General features: G+C 38.5%; 2 protein-coding genes across 2 annotated transcripts in view; one reads left to right on the forward strand and one right to left on the reverse strand.

The window, feature by feature from the left end:
- Positions 1-8,206, forward strand: part of CCDC38 (coiled-coil domain containing 38) — a 43,477-nt gene extending 35,271 nt beyond the window's left edge. The window contains exons 12-14 of the mRNA XM_061206638.1: positions 3,592-3,797; positions 5,906-5,999; positions 8,093-8,206. Of these exons, the coding sequence (XP_061062621.1) occupies positions 3,592-3,797; positions 5,906-5,999; positions 8,093-8,206 (414 nt within the window). The remainder of the gene's footprint in view (positions 1-3,591; positions 3,798-5,905; positions 6,000-8,092) is intronic.
- A 1,073-nt stretch (positions 8,207-9,279) lies between these two features.
- SNRPF (small nuclear ribonucleoprotein polypeptide F) lies at positions 9,280-17,316 on the reverse strand. The gene is made up of 4 exons (XM_061206639.1): positions 17,086-17,316; positions 15,046-15,171; positions 10,014-10,078; positions 9,280-9,410 (listed from the first exon to the last, which is right to left on the reverse strand). The coding sequence occupies exons 1-4, from the start codon at positions 17,314-17,316 to the stop codon at positions 9,344-9,346; spliced, it is 489 nt and encodes a 162-aa protein (XP_061062622.1). The 3' UTR covers positions 9,280-9,343.
- Between the last annotated feature and the right edge of the window lie 6,916 nt (positions 17,317-24,232).

Raw genomic sequence — 24,232 nt, forward strand, 5'->3', positions numbered from 1 at the left:
CAATTTAACCATTTTAAGCATACAATTCAGTGGCATTAAGTATATTTGCAATATTGCATAGCATCACCATTATCTATTTACAGAATTTTTCATCATCCCAAACAGAAACTCTGTACCCATTAAACAATAATTCCCCATTCCCCCACCTTCCAGCTTCTGGTAACTTCTGTTCTACTTTCTGTCTCTATAAAGTTGCCTCATATATATGGAAGCATACAGTATCTGGACTTCTGTGTATGGCTTATTTCACTTAGCATGTTTTCAAGGTTCATCCATGTTGTAGCATGCCTCAGAATTTCATTCCTTTTTACAGCCAAATAATATTCCGCTGTATTTTTATACCACAGTTTGTCTATCCATTCATCTGTTGACAGACACTTGGGTTGTTTCCACCCTTCAATTCTGTTTTAAATAATTCTGAAACTGATTAACATGAAAAACATCAGGTGAATATCAGTGGTATCTCCCCATGCCCTCCACCAAGCCCCTTTCATCCAAATTTAGGGTGACTACGAAAAAAAGTGGCATCTCAATACTCAAACTTTGAAGCAACCAGAGCCCTAAATTGAGAAGATAGAATTGATCTGAAAATTACTTTTTTAAAGACTATGACATTTGGGTCACAAGTGTAATTTTGGCATCCGTGTATTATATACTCTGGGAAAATGGAGCTAATAATTCACAGTGTCTCCCCAAAATGTGAAATGTTGGGGCAGAGAAGCAGAGGCAGAGCAGGACAATTGGCAGGGGAAAGTATTCTTTTCTAAGGATTTTCCAGCTTCCCCACTCCCATTCTTTTCATATGTTGAAATGTGCAAAACATAATCCTTTATGAGTGAATAAGCATAGCTGTGTCTAATTTTGACATTCATAAATTATCATAGGTATTTTGGAGCTATGAGTATTTTATTCTTTCAAAATTTCCACACTCTTAACTGTACTTAATCCCCTAAAAACATTTTTCCTTGATTCAATATTTTACTTTTAAAATAAAATTTTAAACTCAACTATAATGTAATATTGAAAAGTACACAGATCCTAAGTTTATCTCTCAAGGAGTTTCCTCAAGGTGAACACACCATTACCACCCCCAGAAGCCTCCCGCATGCCCCGTTCCAGTCTCTACCATACACCCCGTTCCAGTCTCTACCATCTTGACTTCTCTCACCATCGATTAGTTTTCATGTTTTTGAACTTTATATAAATGGAATCATGTAGTATGTCTGGCTTGTCTGGTTTCTTTCTCTCAACATTATGTTTGTGAGATTCATACATGTTGTTTTGTGCAGTTGTTTGTTTATCGAACATGAAATGGAATGTAAGCTATTCCGTTGTTCAATTTGCAGAACGTCCTCATCTCTTGTTTTATTGTTCTTTGGCACAGGGAGCTAATCGAGTTCAATTGCGAAAGTTGTTTACAGTCAGCACTCAGCAGAACATGACATGGATTAGAATTACAGAATCCTTGAGTTGGAAAGGACTTTAAAGGTCATCTAGACATCTACCCCCTCGCCTATCCAGTTTTGATACAACTATTTCTCCTAAACATTGCTCTGGTCAGATCACTTCCCACTCACTGCTGAAGGCATCCAGAGTTCATATCCAGTATTCAGAGCTTTTCACGGTCCTGTCACGATCCTGTCCCGCTACACAGCAGGAGGCAGCAGCTCCTCCCACTTCTTGCAGCCTCTCTTGGCTGCCCCTCCTCTGAGGTGCTCTGGGCTGGGCCCGCCATCTGGTGGCAGCTCCAGGGACGGGACTGATACTTTACTTCTCTGTCATCTGTAGGCCTGGGCCTTGAGCTCCCTTTTTCCTTGTCCTGCTGCTCTGTGGGGCCAGGCCCCCAATCTCTTTTTCATACATGAGTATTTTCTTTAACCTCATTCCCCAATCCTACTTCTTACACTGTTCTTATCTTAATAAAATATCTCTCCTTGTCTTTTCCTCTCCTGTTTGACAGGCAGAACTTAAAAAGAAAACAAGACATGCTGAAAGGTCGCTGCCCATCCATCTCTAAAGCTCTTTCTAAGTGTTCAAGAGGTTTCCCCACGAAACTTCCATCAACTACTAATCATTCTCATATTAAAGATGTTTTCTCAGAATATATATTTTTAATGACCCACATTGCAGTAATTTTTTTCATATCCAAGTACAATATTTTAGCCCCTTGATGAGTTACTTATACTTTTTTCCTTTTATATTTTTCTATATATCTAAAGTTTCTAAAAGGAATGTGTTAATATAAATAGGGAATACAATAAATGTTATTTAGAAAGGGAGAGAAAAAAGAAGCTTTATGGCAAATAGGACTTTTGCTTTTTTTTACTTTTCATTATTTTGTATTTCTCCAAATTTCCTAGAAGCAGCATGTTTTAAATATAAATAGGGAATACAGTAAGTGTTACTTTAGAAGAAAAACGGGGGACTTTATGGCAAACAGGACCATCAGAAAGCTTGTTAAACTAGGAGGTGGGACAGACAAGCTGTTTGAAGTAAACTATTGGTAACAGATCTTGACTTGTAATTAAGTGTTGGTGGCTCTGTAATGAGTCTGTGGTTTCAGGAGGGGTCTCCCATGGCTCCTGGAGCTACATCTGTCTTGAGTATTATTTGTCCTTGGCTTTATGGTGATTCTCATCTTCCTGAGCAGAAGCAGGAATGGGGGCAGGATGCTACCTGGAGAACGATTTACTTTGCCCAGAAGTTTATTGAGATCCTTTTATCTGCGAATGCCGGGTACACAGTGGAGAGACAGAAAGTTTCCTTATGGTCCCGAAACATGTTACCTACAAGCTCGAGCATCTCTACCAACAGTTAAAATGGCACAGTGGCCAGGTACAGGGATCAGCAAGGTTTGGCCTAAGCCTCTGCTTAGACTAGAGTACTAGAATGGCTTCCCAATGGAGAGAATGAAAACTCCTCAAAAGGTTTTATAGGCCAGCTTAGGAATCTGTTGGCTTGTAACTTTTTTTTTCCTCTTAGAGAATGCATTCATTTATTCAGCAAACATTTATTAAGTGCACAGTTATGTGCAAGGTGCTGCTTTAGATATAAGTGTAAAAATAAGAAATAGCTCCTGCCTTCCAGGTGCTTACAGTCTAGGAGGGGAGATAAGGCGTGTACGCAAATAACTATCATACAGGATTATAGATTTAGCAAATAGAATAGTAAGTGCAAAAAAGGGAGCTCACACACTGCTAGGAAATGCATTAGAGTGGGAAAAAAAAGGATTTAAAATGTTTATATAGTGTCTACTTGAATGGGAATGATACACAAAAACATTCAAGCAAAAAGACAATCTGTCCTATTAAGTTACTTTTTATACCTAGACTGAAATATTTTTAAAGAAAATAATCCAAGGTGTTACTATAGTAATGATCTGACTATAAATTATAATATAAATTCAATGCTGCATTTTCTCACTGTTCTATGTTGTATTAAAGTTTTTCTTTTAAAAAAGGAAATATTTAGAAGAACATAAAAGCCTTTTTCATTATAATATAGTAAAAGGGAATTTTACGTTTATTGAATGAACAAGAAAATAGTAATGAAATTTTACGTTTTCTGCTCTCCTTTTCTTCTCCACCTCAGGAAAAACTGATAGACTCTCTTAGTAAAAAAATTAATCAAGTATACAAAGTCTGCATTGGAGATGCTGAGGTTGGCAGCCTCAACCCAGTTCAAAAGCTGGTAAAAGTAGAGTCTCGCCTGGTGGAACTGAGTGATCTCATTGAATCCATTCCCAAAGAAAACGTGGAGGCAATTGAGAGGATGAAACAGAAAGAACGATGGCAAAAGTACAGTCACTGTCTTATATAAATGTAGTGAAAGACTTAATGAGAAGCTGTTTTTGCTTGGATTCCACACACATTAAGGAAGTCTGTTATATGGCAAGTCTCTATTATACGCCTTATAGAGACACAGTGGAATCAAACCCAGCCCTGCCCTCCTCATGGAGCTATTATTTAGTGTGGAGACACATAACATCCATATTCTTACGAAATAAATATCTCGTTATCAATGGTAAAACGAGCACTGTGAAGGAAAGAGTTCATCAGGGGCAAATGACATAGTTTCGGATGGGCAAGGGGTCCTTCTAGCCTGAAAAAGTGAATTTTCAGAGTGAATATTCACTACTTACATGAAAATTTTCAAAGGGCTATCATGTAGAAGGAGAACTATACTTGTGGTGAAGGGCCCAAGACTAGAATTAGGAGCCTTTCATTGGAAAACTACAGGGAGACTCAATCTATGAAGGAATTGTTTGAAAGTTAGAGCCATGTAATGAGGGTTTTCCTCAGTTCCTAACTGCCAACACTTACATACATCACATTTACTCATTAACTCATTTATTTCTCAAGATAATCTCATGAAGATTATCATCCCTGGAACACATACCACCACCCTCACCTCCACCCCTGCCCAGCCCCCCTGTCCCCACATCTTTGCCTAGCTTGGGGCCTTTCCCGGAGAATCCACTGATTTACAAATTTCCATACCAAGTTAAATAAGGATTTTATGTACACACTACCTTTGAGGCAATGATTATTATAAATATAATATGATCCTTAGTATAATGTAGCATATAGAGAATGCTTATAGGTGGAATAATGTTCATGTTATAGCAAAAAAACATGTTGGCAGGCATACTAGAACTATGGCTATGAGCATGGGCATTAGAGCTGACCTGCCTGGGTTCAATCCAGGTTCCGCCATTTACAACTTTTGTGGCCTTAGGCAGGCCACACAACCTCTCTTAAGTTTCAGTTTCCTTATCTGTAAAATGGCAGTAATAATGGAACTTATCTCACAGGGTTGTTGTGAGGATTAAATTAAATAATCTATGTAAAAGCGCTAAAGCATGCTTGGCATATAGTAAGTACTCAAAGAGTAGCCATTAATATCAGATACTTTGTTACTGCTTACATTACTGGGGTGGGGGGGATATTGTTTCCTCCATATAAAAACAAAGTCCAGAAGATATTAAGGTGATCCTGATGGGATTTTATTGAATATGAAGCAAATTTTTAACGAAATCATAAATGAAAGATCACTCCTTCCAGAAGATGACCTTTGACTAATTACACTAAGAGCATTTGCATCTTGTAATTTCTATTTCCAGTAGTGATACATGAATCTAATTCCAATTACTTATCATTCTTATCAAAAGGAGAATTTTACTGGATTTTTCCCATGGTTTGGAGGCACCTAACATAACACCTAATTTTGCATAAAAAATGTTCAGTGAATTTTACATCGATAATTATATACGTCCATAAAAAAGCTATCACTTGTCCAGTGGTTATTCTGCACCAGGCATTGGACTAGACAGTTTGCATAAGTCAGCTCATTTAATTTTATCCTCATAACAACCCTGAAGAGAACAAAGACAAATAGTATTTCTTGGCCTTAATTTGAGGATAACATTCAAAAAGATTTACTGGAAAGTATGTTTTTGTGGTTATCCATTGAACTATATACACTTGTGATCTGTGTACTTTTCTGCACATTATACTTCAACAAAAAAGTTTAAAAAAGGGGGAAATAGCTGGAAATTAATTCAAGTGGCCGTCACACGGATTAACTGCGAAGTACTGAACTGTAAATGGAGTGATGAGAAAGCTTTGCTGAGGTGCTTGTTTTAGACCAAGATTTGGGTAGATTTTACTTCTTCCAAAATGGTGACATGCATTTTCTTCCCATTTCAACACAAACAGGATTTGTTGTTGAAATTTCACCTGAATATTCAAAACCCATAGATTTGGGTGAAGATGAAGTATTATTTTCATTTAACCTTAAAGGAAACTTTATAATATTTAGATAATTCTTTACCAAATAGTAATGATGTAGGTCTTTTTTACTTTCTGTGATTTATAGTTAGAACAATGTCTTCCCCTCTTGACAGGCTGCGTGAAGAGAAAGTGAAAGAAAAACAAAAACACCAGGAGGAAAGGCTAAAAGCTGCTCTGGAAAGAGCAGTAGCACAACCAAAGAAAAAGGTTTGTGTTTTGTTATTAATACGTTCCACTACGTCAATGTGTGAGGGCTTCTGTGGTGCAAAAACAAAGTACCTAACTCATCTAATTTATCCAGGTTAAACTTCAGTAAGATTGCTAACAGCTTAAATTGATCTCTCTCTGGTTCCTTGCTACTTTTAGAATGATTCAAATTACTGGTTCTACAGTTCTCCATTAGACTAACTTTTTGGTAAAGGAAACCTCTCCCCTCTCCTCTTTTTCTTTAGCTCCAGGTGCCATGAAACTAGAGAATTAAAAAAGTAATAGTAAGTGAATTACGTATTACTGGAAGGGTCTTTTAATCCTCACATTGTAAAAATAATGAGACTTATAGTTGAAGTTAAAATAATTTACCCAGAGTCACTTCAGATTTAGCAGCAGAATCTGACCAGAAGCCAAGGTTCTTCATATTTCAAGATTACCTGTTCAATAAGTTTAGAATTGGGCAGTTCCAGAGGGCACATGGTCTATGACTCCCCCTGGGTGTGAAGGGCCTTTTGTTTCTGTATGCCACTCTCCCTCCTCTGAGCTAGAGTCTGAAGTATATTCCAGGAAGGCAATCTCATAGTTATCTGCAAAGCTAATATGGACATTGATTCTCACCATAGTCATAGCTAACCTATAGTGAATGCTTGTGCGCCTCACAACCAGCCTTTGAGGTAAGTACTTAAAGTTCTGAAGTATGGTAACTGTTAATATGTACTATGTCAAAAAGTGATGATTAATTTTATTTAAATAAGCATTTCATCTTTAAAAGGGTCTGTACTTATCTAGTTCAACTCTGCCTATGAAGACCTAACTTCTCTTCTTCTAAGAGAGAATTAACCATTCATCACCCTGCTACATGTATATACTATTATTTACTAAACTCACCAAATTAAAGTGATTATTTTTTAATATATTCATCTTTCCTTTTAGACCATGAATGAGTCTTATGACCTTTGTATCCCCAATGCCTGGCACATAGTGGACACTCAATAAATGCTTACTGAATTAACAAACTAAAAATGAGAATGAAAACTAAATCTGGAAGAAAACTGGAGAAAGAATGTTGATAAGTCAACAATGTATGAAGACTTCTGAAAGAAGATTTTACTCTTTCAGAGGACATTTAGGACATTTCATCACTGGCAATTTTCTCAGACAGAAATTAATAACAAAGGTTATCAAAGGAGATCATCACCAGTGGGGGAAAAAAAATATGACATTAGGAAAGGAATTCAAGGATTCCAGTCCTCTAAGGATATTTTTGTTGTCATAATGAGGGGAGGATTGCTAGTGCTATTTAGTTTCCTGGAGTCAGGAATGTCAAACATTCTGCAATGCAGGGGACAGTCACACACAGGGTTGGTGCCCCTTTTGAGGCACAATGGAAACGTCCCATCAAATTTCATGTCCAACAGAAGTTTTCTTATCCATTTAATTTATACAAATTCAGATATAAAGGCAAAACAAAAAATAAATAAATGAGTAAGGAGAAGGGGGAGAAAAGACTCAAAGAGAAAGATTAGTATGATATACTTGAGTATATGCTCCAGAGAGAATAAATAGGTATGAACTGGGGTATCCCTAAGCCTCTCCTGGTGGAACCAAGAGCCAACAGGATTTCTAGTGCCTAAGAAAATAGTACATGGTTTTCTCAAGTTTTTGTTTTACAGGATTTTTAAATGCCAGTCAGCTGTTGCTTAGCAGAGGAAAGTGATCTCTTCCAACCAATGGAGTAGAAATTAGCTATGGCAGTTACTGAGAAATGAAGTGTTGGCCTCAAACATGGAGTTTCTCTAAGCTTAGCATATCGGAAACACAAGCTATCTGATGACTTTATCTAAATCCTCCCACTTCCCCATAAAACCTAACTGCCCTGTCTTCTGCATACCATGGTGCTCCATTCGTTACTTAACTTTGCCTGCGTTTGGACATCCATTAGGTTATCAATCCCTTTGTAATTGGGATTATTATTTACTATTTTAAACTATATTATTCTTAGGAAAAATCAAGTTAATATTAGTATTTTAGTTACACTTCAATAGAAAATGGTTATATGAAAATATTAAGTACTTTTTCTTTTGTTTCAGCTGGGAAGACGACTTATCTACCGCTCAAAACCTCCATCTGGTAACAAACGTGAACTACTTTTAGTCAAGGATACAAGAACAAAATCACTGGAGGAAGAATATTTTTTCACTTGAATAGGAGCAGTAAGACATTTATAACCAGAATGCTTTAGGCATATTTTGTAGATTTTTGCTTTTCAGTAATGGCAATATTCTGCCCCACACACAGGCCTAACCAATTTCAGGAAGACAGGTTCTTACTCTAAAAGGCCCTTAGGATTGGAAATGGGAGTTATTTTCTTTTGTTGAAGACCTTTATTATCCATATCCTAACCATTATTCTATATAGCTAAACATTTATACTTTCTGTTGTCCCAGGTGGGGATACACATCCAAAGTGACCTTACTGATGTAACAGTATGGTGAATGACCATTTAAGTGCAATAATGGCATTCTGACAACATAAGACTTTAAATAATCTTTTTTTTTTCAACCAGTCCACAGGAAAATTCATAGTGTAAATTTTATCACTGTGGAGTATACATTTTAACAATGTGCAACTCTAAAATATTGATTTGAGGAGTTTAAAACTTAAATGAAAACTACTAGATTATGTTCTCATGAGAACATAATGAGACATAACCAACCATGAGACTGATTTTTAATTCACATTAAGGGGTTCTGTTCAGAAAACTTAATTCTCTTAAGTGAACAAACCGTATGTCTTCAGCCTAAATGTCAGTTCACAATTTCTGTTGTGTTCTATACTCAAAACCATTTTAATTTTCAGGTGATGTTTCAATTTTAGCTGTAATGTGCATATCATTTAGCTCACATTGATATAGAATTAACATGTAACTTATTGACTACTAAGTAAAATAATACAGTCTATATTAACTCTAAGAAAATATTTAACTTTATATGTGTCAAAAGTGGCTCAAAAATAACTTTAAAAGAAACAGTTGCTTTTAAAAGGTCTCAGTTAATACACAATTACAAGGGCTAAAATTGACTTTCATAAACATTTAGAGAGCATATAAATAATTTCCCTTATAGAAAAAAAAAAATACAGCATTGGGCTTACATGAAAACCAACTTGAATAAAGTTGGGTGGCTTTTAAAGCATTAGTTCTGTGAATAATTTTTCAACTGTTTCAACATTTGAGCTCTGCATGTAAATATCTGAATATGAATAGCTCACAGTCAAGTTGAAAAACAAACAAATCTTTATTGTCTACAAATATATATAAAAAAAATTCCCCCCAAAAGATGCTATTCTCTCATTTCCCCATCTTCTTCTTCTTCTTCAACACCCCTGATATAAAGGACATTATTACACCTGTAAACAGAAAAATAGTCCATTTTGTTGTTCCAACAAGAAACCATATAAGATCTGAATTACTACTTTTATTAGATTTTTTCATTACAAAAATATTAATGCTAAAATTACATCATTTCTTTCTCTTTTTTAAAAAAATTTACCTTTGGTTTGTTAAAGAGCACGTGACACTCATTTTTATACCATGCGGTTGTTATAAAATGGTATCTTTATGATCTTCCAAAAGGAATAATGACTAGAATTTGGAGATGTGAAGCTAGTTCTAGAAAATAAGTATAATATGAATCCTAATAGCAGCCAGACCCACCTAAAATTCAAAACCAAGCTCTTGCAAATAAAACCACTGAAAAAGGTAGTTAAGAGCTAGAAAGTTTAATATCAACACTAGAAAAACCTTAAGAATGAACAGCTCCAAAATATTTAAATCTGCTTTGACAAGTTTAACAATTTCAAGAATCTTGAAGTCTAGTTGTAGAATGTTATGTTAAATTAATAGTGATTAAAAAAAAGTAATTCTGAGATTGGGGCACTAATAGTTTATTTAAACAGGTATTTTTACTGCTCACCAGTAACTCCTTATATAAACTACTGATGTTTTGTTACCTTATTAAAACTTCACCCAGATGTCCAGATAATGCTCCATCTATGTATTCTTCTGTGTTTGCAAGCTTTAAATAAAAAGAAAATATATTAGTATAATCACACAAGAGGAAAATAATATTATACACCTAATATTGGTGAGAGAACTTATTAACTGAGACCTTTCGGTACCAATGACTCATATTTACCTACAATAATTAGAAGATTAGCTTTCTATTACTACTGTAGTACTTTTTGGTTTCATACAAACATTCAGTAAAGTTAACATTGATGGATGTAGAACTGATATATAATAAAGCTCGTTTCAACACAATTTTTTAAATATCTCAATAATGTAATATTTCTTTCTATTAAACATTAAAACAACATGTCAAGGAAGACAGTCTCCAATTTATGAATAAGCTGTGAATAATTCAGGTCTAAAGAAACAGACATTAACTTTTCTCAGAGTAATAGCATTATATCATACTGAGGAACCCAATGGGTACAAAAGCTATGGCTAAAATACCAAATACTCTTATATTAGTCAACAACCAAACTAAAGAACTGAATAAGAATTTTTAAAAATTATGTGCTAATAAACAGGAAAAAAATAAGTTCTTAAGAGGAGGTTTAATTAAGAGTGACCTTTATAGTTACTTTAGAGAACTCTATTATTTCTAATTTTACATCAAAATGTTTAGCTTTCCTTTTACATAAAGATAATAAACTTTACTTATAATTTTAAAAAATTACAATCAGTGCTACTGGGACTCACAAAAGAAATGAACAAGATAGAAAGGAAACAGGGACGTTTCCTTCATTAACTAGGCAAGTGGGCAAAGGGAAAGAAAAATAGGTCTTAGAGAGGATATAAGGTAAGGCATTTAAAACATGTTAATGAATTAATAATGCTACTGGATATTATTCCTTCTCCTATAGAGAACAAAAAGTAACCTCTTATACTCAGGGGATATGGTTTTGTCTGAAATTGTTGCCAACAATTAGTTTTGTATGCAATAGCTCTCAGAAATAATGTATTAACATCAACTAATTTTTTTAAAAAGTGATTTCCAGCAGATGTTCACCAACATTTAGCTGGTTTCTAAATTATAATAATGCTCCAAAGGCCTTCTACCACACTTTAAAAAAATTGAACTATAGCTGATTTACAATGAAGTGTTAGTTTCAGGTGCACAGCAAAGTAATTCAGTTACACATACATTTTTCAGATTCTTTTCCATTATAGGTTATTATAAGATATTGAATATAGTTATAGTTCCCTGTTTTATACAGTGGGTCCTTGTTTATCTATTTTATACACAGCAGTGTGTATCTGTTAATCCCAAGCTCCTAATTTATCTCTCCCCACTCCTTCCCTTTTGGTAACCATAGGTTTGTTTTCTATGTCTCTGAGTCTGTTTCTGTTTTATAAATAAGTTCATTTGTATCATTTTTTAGATTCCACATTTAAGTGATATCATATGATATTTGCCTTTTTCTGTCTGACTCACTTCACTTAGTATGATCATCTTTAGGTCCATCCATGTTGCTGCAAATGGCATTACTGCATTCTTTTTATGGCTGAGTAATATTCCATTGTGTGTGTGTGATACATATGTACCACATCTTCTTTATTCACTCATCTGTCGATGGACATTTAGGTTGCTTCCATGTCTTGGCTATTATAAATAGTGCTGCTATGAACACTGGGGTGCATGTATCTTTCTGAATTAGTGTTTTCTCCAGATACATGCCCAGGAGTGGGATTGCTGGGTCATAATGGTAACTCTATTTTTTAGTTTTTGAAGGAACCCCCCCATACTGTTCTCCATAGTGGCTGCACCAATTTACATTCCCACCAACAGTGTAGGAGGGTTCCCTTTTCTCCACACCCTCTCCAGCATTTATTATTTGTAGACTTTTTAATGATGGCCCTTCTGACCGGTGTGAGGTGATACCTCATTGTAGTTTTGATTTGCATTTTTCTAATAATTAGTGATGTTGAGCATCTTTTCATGTGACTCTTGGCCATCTGTATGTCTTCTTTGGAGAAATGTCTATTTAGGTCTTCTGCCCATTTTTTGATTGGGTTGTTTGGTTGTTTTTTTTTTGATATTGAGTTGTACGAGCTGTTTGTATATTATCACATTTTAAATAAAACCCCAAATTCTTACAATCCCTTAAAAGGTCTCCCATGACTACCATTCCAATCTTTCTATCATACTTCCTGTAACTCACTCTGCCCTCACCTTCTTGTTGTGCCTTGAAAAGAAAAAGCATGTTTCTACCGCAAAGCCTTTGCAACTTGCTGTTCCCTCAAATTGGGATGCTCCTTCCCCAAACACTCTCTTCAGTTGCTCATTCAATTCTGGTCTCTTTTTAAATTTACTTCCTCAGAGAGGCTTTCCCTGGCTATCCTATCTAATATTGTACACTCTTGTCACCCTCTTCCATTTCTGCTTTCTTTTTCTCCATAGCATCTATCATTACTGATATCATATCACATTATATTACCATCTCCCATCACTAAAACACAAACTTCTTGAGGATAGGGACTTTGTTTTGTTCACTGGTGTATTCACAGTGCCAGGCACATAAGGGGCTCTCAGTAAATATTCACTGAGTGAACAAACTCAAAAGCATCACCAATGTGGTTAGTTACTCAGAGATACATTTCATAACTCTGGTAGGTTCACTAGGAAGCTATATTACTTCTAAAACCAAATATTTGGTGGGAATTCTTTATTCCTTTCTTTTAATGAGATATAATTCTTATAAAATTCTCTTTTAAAGTATACAAGTCAGTGGTTTTTAGTATATTCATAAAGTTATGTAATTATCACCACTATCTAAGTCTGGAACATTTTCAGCACAATGGATATAGTTTTCAAATTTCTCTATGGCCTTGGTAAATGATTCCTGCTTAGGGAATTTTCCAGGCCAAAACCATGCTCTATAAGAACTTTGGGGACCTGAGCATTGTCTGTTCAGGTGGTAAACTCTTAAATTAAGGAAAATCTCAGCTTTGGGCCTACAAGTGCTCCTATTAGTACTCTGCCTACAGCACTACCAGTTTGGAATACTTGGAGTCACGATTGGTTTGACCATCTATCTAGGTACCCTTTAAAATTCATTCATCAGCCATTAATCAGTGACATAAATACCTGCGCTTCAGGAAAATATAACCTCAAACTCTTTCTTCAAAAACCTGGCTGAGGGGCTTCCCTGGTGGCGCAGTGGTTGAGAGTCTGCCTGTCAATGCAGGGGACACGGGTTCGAGCCCTGGTCTAGGAGGATCCCACACGCCGCGGAGCAACTAGGCCCGTGAGCCACAATTACTGAGCCTGCGCTTCTGGAGCCTGTGCTCCGCAACAACAGAGGCCGCGATAATGAGAGGCCCGCGCACCGCGATGAAGAGTGGCCCCCACTTGCCATAACTAGAGAAAGCCCTCGCACAGAAACGAAGAAGACCCAACACAGCCATAAATAAATAAATAAATAAATAAACCCAAAAGTTTAAAAAAAAAAACCTGGCTGAAAACTATTGAATTAAGCAACAAAAAACCAAACACCCCAATTTAAAAATGGACAAAGGACATCAACAGGCATTTCTCCAAAGATATGTAAATGACCAATAAGCACATAAAAAGATCTTAACATCACTAATCATTAAGAAAATGCAAATCGAAACAATGAGATACCACTTCACACTCATTAGGATGACTATTAAAAACAATCAGAAAATAACAAGTGTTGGTGAGGATGTTAAGAAACTGGATCCCTTGTACATTGTTGGTGGAATGTAAAATGGTGCAGCTGCTGTGGAAAACAGTCTGGCAGCTCCTCAAAAAATTAAACAAAGAATTACTGTATGATCCAGCAATTCCACTTCTGGATACAGACTCAAAAGAACTGAAAGTAGAGACTCTAACTGATATTTGTACACCTATGTTCACTGCATTATTCACAAGTCAAAAGGTGGAAACAATTCAAATATTCACCAACAGAAGAACGATTAAAATGAGGTAGAGTTGACCCTTGAACAACACAGGTTTGAGACCGCATGAACGAGCTGATGCAGAACCACGGATACGGAGGGCCAACTATGGACTCAAGCATCTGTGGATTTCAGTATACCAGGCAGGTCCTGGAACCAATCCCCCAAGGATACTGAGGGACCGCTACACACAATGGAATATTTCAACCATAAAAAGGAATGAAATTCCGATACATGCTACAACATGGATGAACCCTGAAAACACCATGCTGAATGAAATAAGCCAGACACACAAGGACAAATATTGTAGGATTCCACTTATATGAGGTTCCTAGAATAAAGACAAAAAGAACAGTGTTTACCAAGAGGCAAAGGGAATGGGGAGTTACCGTTTAATGGGTACAGAGTTTCCCTTTGGGATGATGAAAAAGTTCTTGAAATGGATAATGGTGATGGATGCACAACCATGTGAATGCAGTTAATGCCACTGAGTTGCACACTTGAAAATGGTTAAAGTGATAAATTTTGTGCTATATATATTTTACCTCAATTAAAAACAAAAAACAAAACCTGGCTGAAACATTTACAGAAGCTAGTTTAACAGACAAGTAGCCAGTTCATCAATTCTTTTGGTCGGTCTGTCTTCTCCCTCAAGAATTGCTTTTATCAAATTACTTTGATGTTGTACATTTAGCATTCATCAAAAGACTTAAGAATTTCACCGGAAAAGTTTCTCTCAGAGCTAAGTGCTGGGAAAAGTTTTGCTTTTTCTGCAAACTCTAGTGTATTTGTCTTATGGCATTGTGAATCAAATGTCTGAGCTCTTCTTACTTTTATCCACTAGGAGTCAAATCTGTGCTTGAATTTTGGTTTAATATGTCTCATACATAGTTATCACAGTTACAACACCCTCCTTGGCCTTGACTTTATTCCTGAATTTTGCTCTGTGTTTGTCAATTATATTAATTACATCTTTGTAAGTCACACTAAACCTTTGAGGAGTCAGATGAAGAAAAATAAATACAATTTAATGATCTTTGTAACTCTTCAGCTTACCTGCATGTTCATATAGCCATCTACAGACACCAGGTAGCCTTTGTACTCCATTCCCCACTTAAGCTTCACCATTACTGGCTTTCCTGTTAATCCATTGAGGAAAGGTTTGGGATTGAGGGGCAAACTCTGCACAAAGAACAAAAAAAGAACCCAACTGATTATTTTTCCTTAGTTTGGCTTCCATTACCCACTCTCTTCTCTATCAAATCACCAATATTTTATAGTTCCAAATGAAGCAAAACTCTTGATTCCCTCTCACATTATTACACAATTTTCACTTTTGTTGAAGAGCATCAGAGAAATTTAAATACCCAGTTAGCCAATTTCACCTTCAATCCATCAAGACTCATAAAAGTATTCATTGTTCACTTAAGAAACACTGAACACCTAATATACATCACTCACTGTTCCAAGGCCATAAAGAAACAAAGGTAAAGGCAGAAAAAAGAAAAAAAAAAAAAAAAAAAAGCAGATAACAGTCCCTGTCCTCAGGCCCACAGTGGGAGGGGGGAGGGCCAAAACACATGCAAACAGACAATTATTTTGCAATGTAGTAAGAGGAGATATGCTATGTACAAGGGTACCAAACAATCAAACAATCCAGGGTTAAAAGAAAAGGAAGGGTTGCCTGAAATAAGTAATGCCTCTGTTTTAAAGGATGAGAGGTACTTCCAGAGGGAAAAGGACTGATCTGGCGGGGTGGGGTGGGGGGTACCTATGTAAAAGAAGGGAAGAGTGAATCAACAAGGGATCTCAGGGACACACAAATTAGTTTTGTATGAGGCTACAGAAGGAGGCAGGGGCAGATCATGCGCCACGATTTTCAACTGAATTCCAGGAGCTAGGACTGGGTCTTCTTTGACTTCGCAGTGCCTCCTACATATGGGCAGTCACTTAATGTTTATTTATTCAGCAAACCGGTAGTACCCCCAGTGAATTCAGGCTTTTCTTCCTTTCCTCATCTGCTCACTCATCGGCCCAAAGAAAGAAAACAACCAAGAAGCTTGGCTACTAAACCCCTCTAGAATAAGCACATTCAGAGTGATCTCAAATGGGTCTCCAGTTTTCACTCTTGTCTTTCTTCAACTTTTTAGCCACACGGCAAGTAGTATTTTTATCATACCATATCTCTGCTTAAAATGCTTCTATGGCTTCCAACTGCACTTGGAGTGGAACCCAGACCTCCTAAAACGGCCTAAGAGGTCTTGCCCGACCCTATCTCATGACCACTATCCTTGCAGGCGGCTGTGGCTTTCTCTCAATTCCTCCAGCTAGTCAGGTGTTCCTTCCGGCCTCAGAGCCTGTGCTCCTGTTCCCTGAGCTTGAGGTACACACGCTTCCTCCTGCTCTTCACGGGGCTGCATTTCATATCGCTTAGGTTTCAGGTTCAATCCTTCCTCCAAGGGATGCCATCTGTAACCACTCTTCTAACGTTACCACGGCGCCCCCTCACAGCACCCTGTTTGCTCCCTTCTTAGCAGTTAACGTTATTCGAAATTATGTATTTATCGTTGTCTGATTAATGTCTGAGTTAACCTAGAGCAGGGTCCGCATCAGTACTTTTTATCCTATATTCCTAGCACCTAGAACGTTACCTGGCCCTGGCAAGCGGCAGGCGCTCAGTAAAGCTTTGCTAAACGAGCAGGAGAATGCTCAAAGCCTGGGCTCTGTATTCCAAAGAGCTGCAGGGTCCCCCAACAACACGGGACGAAAGCGGACTGTGGAGTGTGATAAGTGGGACGTGAAAAACCGCTGCATTTTTACCCCAGCCCTGTGGCCCCAGGCAGCAAGGACACCTCAGGCTCGGATACAAAACGAAGAAGACGGGGAAGGGGGCAGGGGCACTCCTGGGGAGGGGAGCGCTTCGGAAGGAGGGCGCGCCTCAGACACCCAGAGCAGGGAGAAAGGGGCTGGCCACCCGGCGCGCCGCGCCTCACGCGGATGAATGGGAAACGCGCGAACCAACCACCAGGCCCAGCAAGGCTGGTCACCCGCTCCCTCTCTCTCTCACGGGACACTGGCCGCTCTCTTTCTCCTTACCATCGCGACTACTGCTGCAGTAGTGGGCAAATGCTGCAGGCTACTCGCCGCCGACCCAGCTGTCGTCCGACCCTCGTGACTGGAGTAGCCACAGCAGGGTCCCAGCCGCGTAGCTTCCAGAGAAATGGCCGCCAAATAGCAGCGTGACCTTTCACCTCCGACTACCGCTCTTCTGGCTTCTGTGATTGGACGCAAAGAGGTGCGTGCTGATTGGAGAAGGTGGCTGGGCATGTCTCCTGGCAACCAGCGGCGCCGAGCGGGTGCGCGCCTCCCTGGCAGTGCGCGGCTCCCTGGCAGTGCGCGGGCCTGTGGGAAACTGGCTGCTCCACGCCAACGGGAGGATACCTGCGAGGCTGCAAAGGCCTTGAGGCGGCTCGGGTTTCTCGTTTGTTCACCTACCTCGAGGGTGCACTGTGTACCCTGTAGAGTGGACGTGATGTCTTGCCAACTTGGCTAGTGGGGGGTTCCTTTGTCCTTGTACACCTGGGAGAACGAATTTGGGGCTCTCGGGTTTCCTCCTCACTTTCCCACAGGATCTGGGCTGGGAGGTCTCCTCTGACACGGTCGCCTTCTCTCTGTTCTGTAATGCTCAATGCTCATGTCAGCCCACTTCAGGGGAAGTGGGAGAAGCAAGACTAGATAGGCTAAGGGACGTGAAACGCACCGAAGAAAGTCAAGTACAGAATATATTTCAGATGAGGTTAGATGGAGTCTAGAACATGGTGTGGTGGGCGCCCGCTCCATCTGTTTCTTTTGCGTTGTGAGCAGAGGCCCGCTACAGTCTTTATACTGCATGTATAGCGCAGAAGGTGGAGGATGTTTACGCTATCACGGATTGATCCTTCTAACGTAAGAGCGGAATTGTTGGGTCATACAGTAATTCTGTACTTGACTTTTTGAGGAGCTACCAAACTGCTTTCCACAATGCCTGCACCATTTTACATTCCCACTAGCAATGTATGAGATTTCTAATTTCCCCACATTCTCACCAACACTTACTTACCAATAAAAAATATTATCATAGTCATCCTAGTAATCCTAATAATAATAAGCCGTCTCATTGTGGGTTTGGTTTGCATTTCCCTAATGACTAATGATGTGGAGCATCTTTTCATGTGCTTATTGGCCACTTGTATATCTTTGGAGAAATGTCTGTTCAAGTCCTGTATGTCTTTTTATATGTTCTATTTCTGGAACCCTTGAATGTATTGCCTAATTTGAAAAGTCATGTGACCATTCTGGATCTCAGTTTCTTCGCTGATAACAATGAAGGGATTGGACTCGATCGGGGTTTTCAACCTCAGTACTAGTGACATTTGGGGCCAGACAATTCTTGTTGTGGGGACTGCCCTTTGTATTGTAGAATGGATGTATTGCAGCAGTATCCCCAGCCTCTACCAAGTAGATGCCAGTTGCAACGCCCTCCCTCCAAGTTGTGACAACCAAAATGTCTCCAGACATTGCCCAGTGTCTTCTGGAAGGCACAGTCGTCCCCTGTTGAAAACCACTGGGTTAGATCAATGATTTGTAAACACAGGCCACAGACTTGGATCACTTTGCAGGTAGTATTGAGGCTTTGCAAACTATTTGTATTATTAAAAAATAAACAGGGCTTCCCTGGTGGCGCAGTGGTTGAGAATCTGCCTGCCAATGCAGGGGACACGGGTTCGTGCCCTGGTCTGGGAAGATCCCACATGCCACGGAGCAACTAGGCCCGTGAGCCACAACTACTCAGCCTGCGCGTCTGGAGCCTGTGCTCCGCAACAAGAGAGGCCGCGACAGTGAGAGGCCCGCGCACCGCGTTGAAGAGTGGCCCCCGCTTGCCGCAACTAGAGAAAGCCCTCGCACAGAAACGAAGACCCAACACACCCAAAAATAAATAAAAATAAATAAATTTATTTTAAAAAGTTAAAAAAAATAAAAAATAAACAAAACAACTAACAAATCGTACATTTATTAAACAGGGACTGTATAAGAATGATGAAAACCTGATGCTTCTCTGCTTTTGATTAGAATGAAATCAACTCAAAATACAAATACTAATTGATAATCATGGATCAGAAGCTCTGATTGGCATTTATATACGTATCTGATTTATAAAAACGGGAAAGCAAATTGTCAATAAATGATGTTTTTTAGTTTCATAAATCATAGATTCAGTTTGGGGGGAGGGTAGATAATAAACCCCTTTGGGGGTAAAAAGGCTGGGAACCCCTCAGCCAGCTGACCAGCGTTAAATACTGACTTTAAACACAGTTCGGTTCTTTGCCGTACTTCCACAAGGTGGCAGTGGTGAGTTTTGAGTAAAATTTCTAATCATACAGGCCCTTGGAAGTTAATCTGTTCAAAAGGGGACTTCACTGTTCTCAAAACACAAACAACACAGAACAAAACCACATAGAACTTCTCCCACAGTCTCCTGTGCTGTACAGTCCCCATCCCCCTCATCCCTCAAATGTTTCCAGTGAATCAAATTTTTAAAAATAAGCTTGTTATTCTACTTTTCATCTGTTACCCACCTTGTTGCTAGAAGTATCTCTAACCTCCCCTCCTCCAAAATAAAATGAAAATCTGGACATACTACTCTGCTACCTTTTTTGGTTCCCATTTACCAGCGGCCTAAAACAAGTTCCTTGCCAAAGTTTCTTTCCAGCTTTATGTCTTTCCGTTCTGTCCCACAAACCACAAAGCTGGCCTTTGAATCACAGGCCATGTTTTTTTTTTTACAACTCTACGTACTTACACATGATACTCTCTCCATCTAGAAATCCTTTCTCCTGTTTGCTTTGCCTGGAAAATTCTTATCTCCATGATCCAATTCAAATGGGCACTTTAGGTCTGAAGACTTCTCTTAAACTTCCCCAGGCCATTAGTTATTCTGTCACATGGCTCTACACCATCTATCCTGTTTTAACACCAGCTACCCTCTATTTTAGAGAAAAAAAGATTTTGTTCATTAACTCATTTGTTGCTGTTACATTTCGTTCCCTAATGCAATGCACATCATTTTCCACATTCTGTTGGCTAGAACACAGTCACATGACCTCACCTAAGTCCAATGGAGGCTGGGAAATGTGCTTTGTCAGTGCACAGGAGGAAAAGGCAATGTGAACACAGAGTGGTCTCTGCCACACTCAGAAATTCTACTGTAACAATTAGGTTACTTTTTACAATTTTACCTAATCTCTTATATGCCATCTGTTTACTTACACTCATTCTATTTTAGGCTGTATATCAATATTGTTATCCAGCTTCATTATCACCTTTCTTTGTCCTGGGGTATTTATCAACTATAATTCCAATGCTGAAATAACTACTGTTAAATTTTGTTATCATCTCTTCTCTCTATGTATAAGTGTATGTATTTTGATATAGTTGAAATAATTATAAATTTTTATCCTATTTTACTTAACATAGTAAAAATAACTTCTTAGGAGTGTTTCAGTATCAATATTTTTAATGGCTGCATAATATTTATCATATATTTAGATATTATACCCTAATTGTTGGGATTTAAGTTGTTTCTTGATTTGTTACTATATAAAATATCAATCTAGGAATATTCTATTTATGTATGTATATTTCTTTCCTTTATGTCCATGTATCTCTGTACAAGTCTTTCTGTAACATGGATGCCTCTGTGCTACTAGAGGTAGTTTAGCATAAAGTATGTGGACTCTGGAATAGGCACTGCTTGAGTTCAAGTTCTTTCATGGACCTTCTGACTTTGAGTTCTTCATTTGTATAGTGGGGCCAACAATAGTCTCTACCTCCTAAGGTTTGGGATGACTAAATTAGTTAATAATTAAAAGAGATCCTTTCCTTCTTGAAACTTTCATTCATTTATTCAGCAAATATATATTGTGTCACAATGTGCTGATCATTATTCTAGGGGCTGTGGATGCAACTGTTCCAAAAGGAAGGGACAATCTGTGGGAGAAACACACCAGAAAGCAAAGAAATAATTACCACTATTATGTGCTGAAAGGAAATGAACTGGGCAAGGAGATAGAGAAATGGTATGATGGAAAGTGAAACCAACTCAGATAAGGAAGTTCTATTTTGCTTAAATTTGTCTAAAGACCAGTCTGCCAAATGACGAATATACCAAAAATTGCCAAATATCTAAAACAGGTTGTTCAGAATGTTCACTGCAATGGTTTCACCGTCAGTGAGTGGCAAGGGTACAGGCAAAGCTCCAGTTTACAGTAGAGAAGACAGCAAAACCTTTCTGACGGAAAGTTTACCCTCAAAGAGTGCTAGGCATCCTCAGATGAAATACACACGAAATTGATAATCAACTGAGCTGAACCCATAAATCCATGCAGGAAAACAGCTGTGGCAAAATGACTGCAGTGAATCTTGCATGTAATGAAAATTTCAAAAGCAATCAGTAATTCAGCAAGTGTGTGTTTAGTGAATTGACTTCCTTCTGGAAGTCAGAGAAGGCTTTTCTGAGGAGGTGATATTTAACCTGAGACCAAAAATATGAGAAGGCATAAAAACTCCTCTATTCGTAATAATTGGAGTACTCATATAGTACATATTAGAGATCGTTCTGTATTGTGGTATTTGTGTACATGTATTTGACATGTACTATAAGTTCCTTAAGTGCAAGGTAAACAAAAATTCAGTATTTGGTTACTGATAAATGTTGACTGAGTGTGGTGAGACAAACAAGTGTCTGCTGGACCATCCCTGTGGCTGTCTCTGGGTTGCTTGGTAATAAGCTTGCTGGGCTTGGTGGCTCCTTGCCCTCTCTCTGCAAGGGTTCCAAGTGCTAGCACAGCTGGGCAACTAGTGTTCCCAGCACTGGTATGGAGCAACCCTGAGCAGCTGGCAACCAAGCTCAAAGACCAGTTTTCCTCTACATGCAAGGCTTTTCTCACAAGGAGGGGCCAGGCAAGTTTGCTTTTCTGGAGCACAACCCTTGAAGTATCTAGCCATGCCAAGCCCACACGTATCTGTCCATGGGTTGCTAAACAGGCTGCTGACCCTTCTGCCTGCAGATTCCTGCCTGCACTGTTTGGCCCTAGCCCTTCACTCAATTGGATAACACCCAAGGCAGTGTTCCACTTTGCCAATATTGAGTGAATGAAAGAACACATGGAAGAAAATGATGACCAGACTCAGCTCTGATCTAGATGATCCCACAGGCATACTATAGTATAGAAATATAGGTGGGGAAAGCAATAAATCCTTGAAACTGCAGTCTTAATGCTTGTTTCTCTTCTTCCAAATAGGGAGCTCCGCTGAAGATGCTACATTTGTTAAGCATAAGGTATCGCTGCTCTTTCTAGTCTTAATTTAGGTTGATGCTTTCAGAGAAGGAAAACCTTGCCAATGGTGACCAGGTATGTGGCTTGTTTTTTATTTCTTTTTTTTTTTTTTGCTTCCACCTATAATAAATTAATTGTGTATGGAACATAAAATAAATATTAAAGAATACATTGATAATCTGTTATGGTCAGTTATTTCCTCTTTTTTCCCCATCTTTTCTCTTCCCTTTTCTTCTCTCCCCTTTCATTCCTTTTCTTCAGTAAGCATCTATTTATCACTGACTCTATTACAGGCTCTGGGGATACAAAGATTAACAAATAGAGGCTTGGTTCCTGCCCATGTGGAACTAACTGGACCCAGTTAACAAAAGGAAGAAGAAAAAACACTTTCAAGGCAAGGAAAGGAAGGCAGAGTAGAAAAATAGTGAACTACAAGGGACTAAGCAACATCTTTTATTTTTTCCTACCTCGGTCCTACTCAAATCCTTATACAGTTTTTCCTTGCTGTGTGCTGTCTTCTCCCAGCTTCTCATAAATCCCACTTGCAATAATCATCAAAGGGTTCTACTGATATTACAGCAAGTTAACCATTTATTTTATCATATTTTCCAAGATGATCCTCAAAAACTTCTAGGAAAAGAGAAAATAGTACCTTTACAGCAGAGAAACTGGGCAAACACTGCCTTAACTAAGTAATGAAGGTCAAGATGACCAGTGATGTCTGTGGATCTCATTTAATCTGCCAAATGTGTATTCTCTCCTTTGCCAGTTAACGATGAATGAACCATCTTTGAAACCAAAGGAAGTTCTGTGCACGAAGGGACTTCTGAAAGTTTTGGGGTCCTCAAGTGTTATTTGCTTTCTCCTTAAACCCTCTCCTCATCCATCCCTGCTCTCTGCTGAGACTGTCTTTTCTACTTTGAGCTTGATTAAGTGCATTTGGCCTACCAGTCAGGGCCACTTCCATTGCCATCATGCTTAACAGAAGTTGCTTTAAAATTGTTTTTATTAAAGTTTCAGACTCTTTCAAACATACAGAAAAAGTGCAGAAAATAATGTGGCAATGTGAAACACACTCCATCTCTGATTTAGCACATTCTAACATTTTGCCATATTTGTCTCCCACGCCACCCCACACTCTTTAGCATAGAGAAGTTCCATCCCTTCATCTCATTTTACAGCTCCTGACCACAATGCCAGTACTACCCCTTTGAGAGGGACAGCAGGCTGCGTACCTGGATCTGAAATTGACCATGCCCATCTTTAGCTTTTCTAGAACTTGTTCAACTTCAGCTTTTCCAGACGTTGCCAAACTGTTCTTCAAAGTGAATTTGTATTATTTAGGGTTCTTCAGAGAAACAGGATCAAGAGGTTCTGTGTATATATGCACAGACACAGACACACAAAAACACAGACACACACACACAGATTATATCATATACGTATAACATGGAGAGAGAGACAGACAGAGACAGACAGATTTTATTGAATTGGCTCACAAGATTGTGAGGGCAGACAAGTCCAAAATTTGTGGGGCAGGCCAGCAGGCTAGAGATTCAGGTAAGAGGTGATGTTACAGGCTTGAGCCTGAAGTCTGCAGGGAAGCTCAGCAACTGAAAATTTAGGCAGGGCAGTCTTGGGGCAGAATTGCTTTTTTCAAGAAACCTCAGTCTTTGCTCTTAAGTCCTTCAACTGATTGGGTGAAGCCCACCCACATCATGGAGGGCAATCTGCTTTACTGAAGCTCTACTGATTTAAAGGTTAATCACATCTAAAAATATACCTTCATAGCAACATCTGGACTGCTGTCTGACCAAGCAACCAGACACCATAACCTAGCCAAGATGACACATCAAATTAACGATAAC

This window comes from Eubalaena glacialis, chromosome 11, assembly GCF_028564815.1.
Source record: "Eubalaena glacialis isolate mEubGla1 chromosome 11, mEubGla1.1.hap2.+ XY, whole genome shotgun sequence".
In the NCBI taxonomy this organism is placed as follows: Eukaryota; Metazoa; Chordata; class Mammalia; order Artiodactyla; family Balaenidae; genus Eubalaena; species Eubalaena glacialis.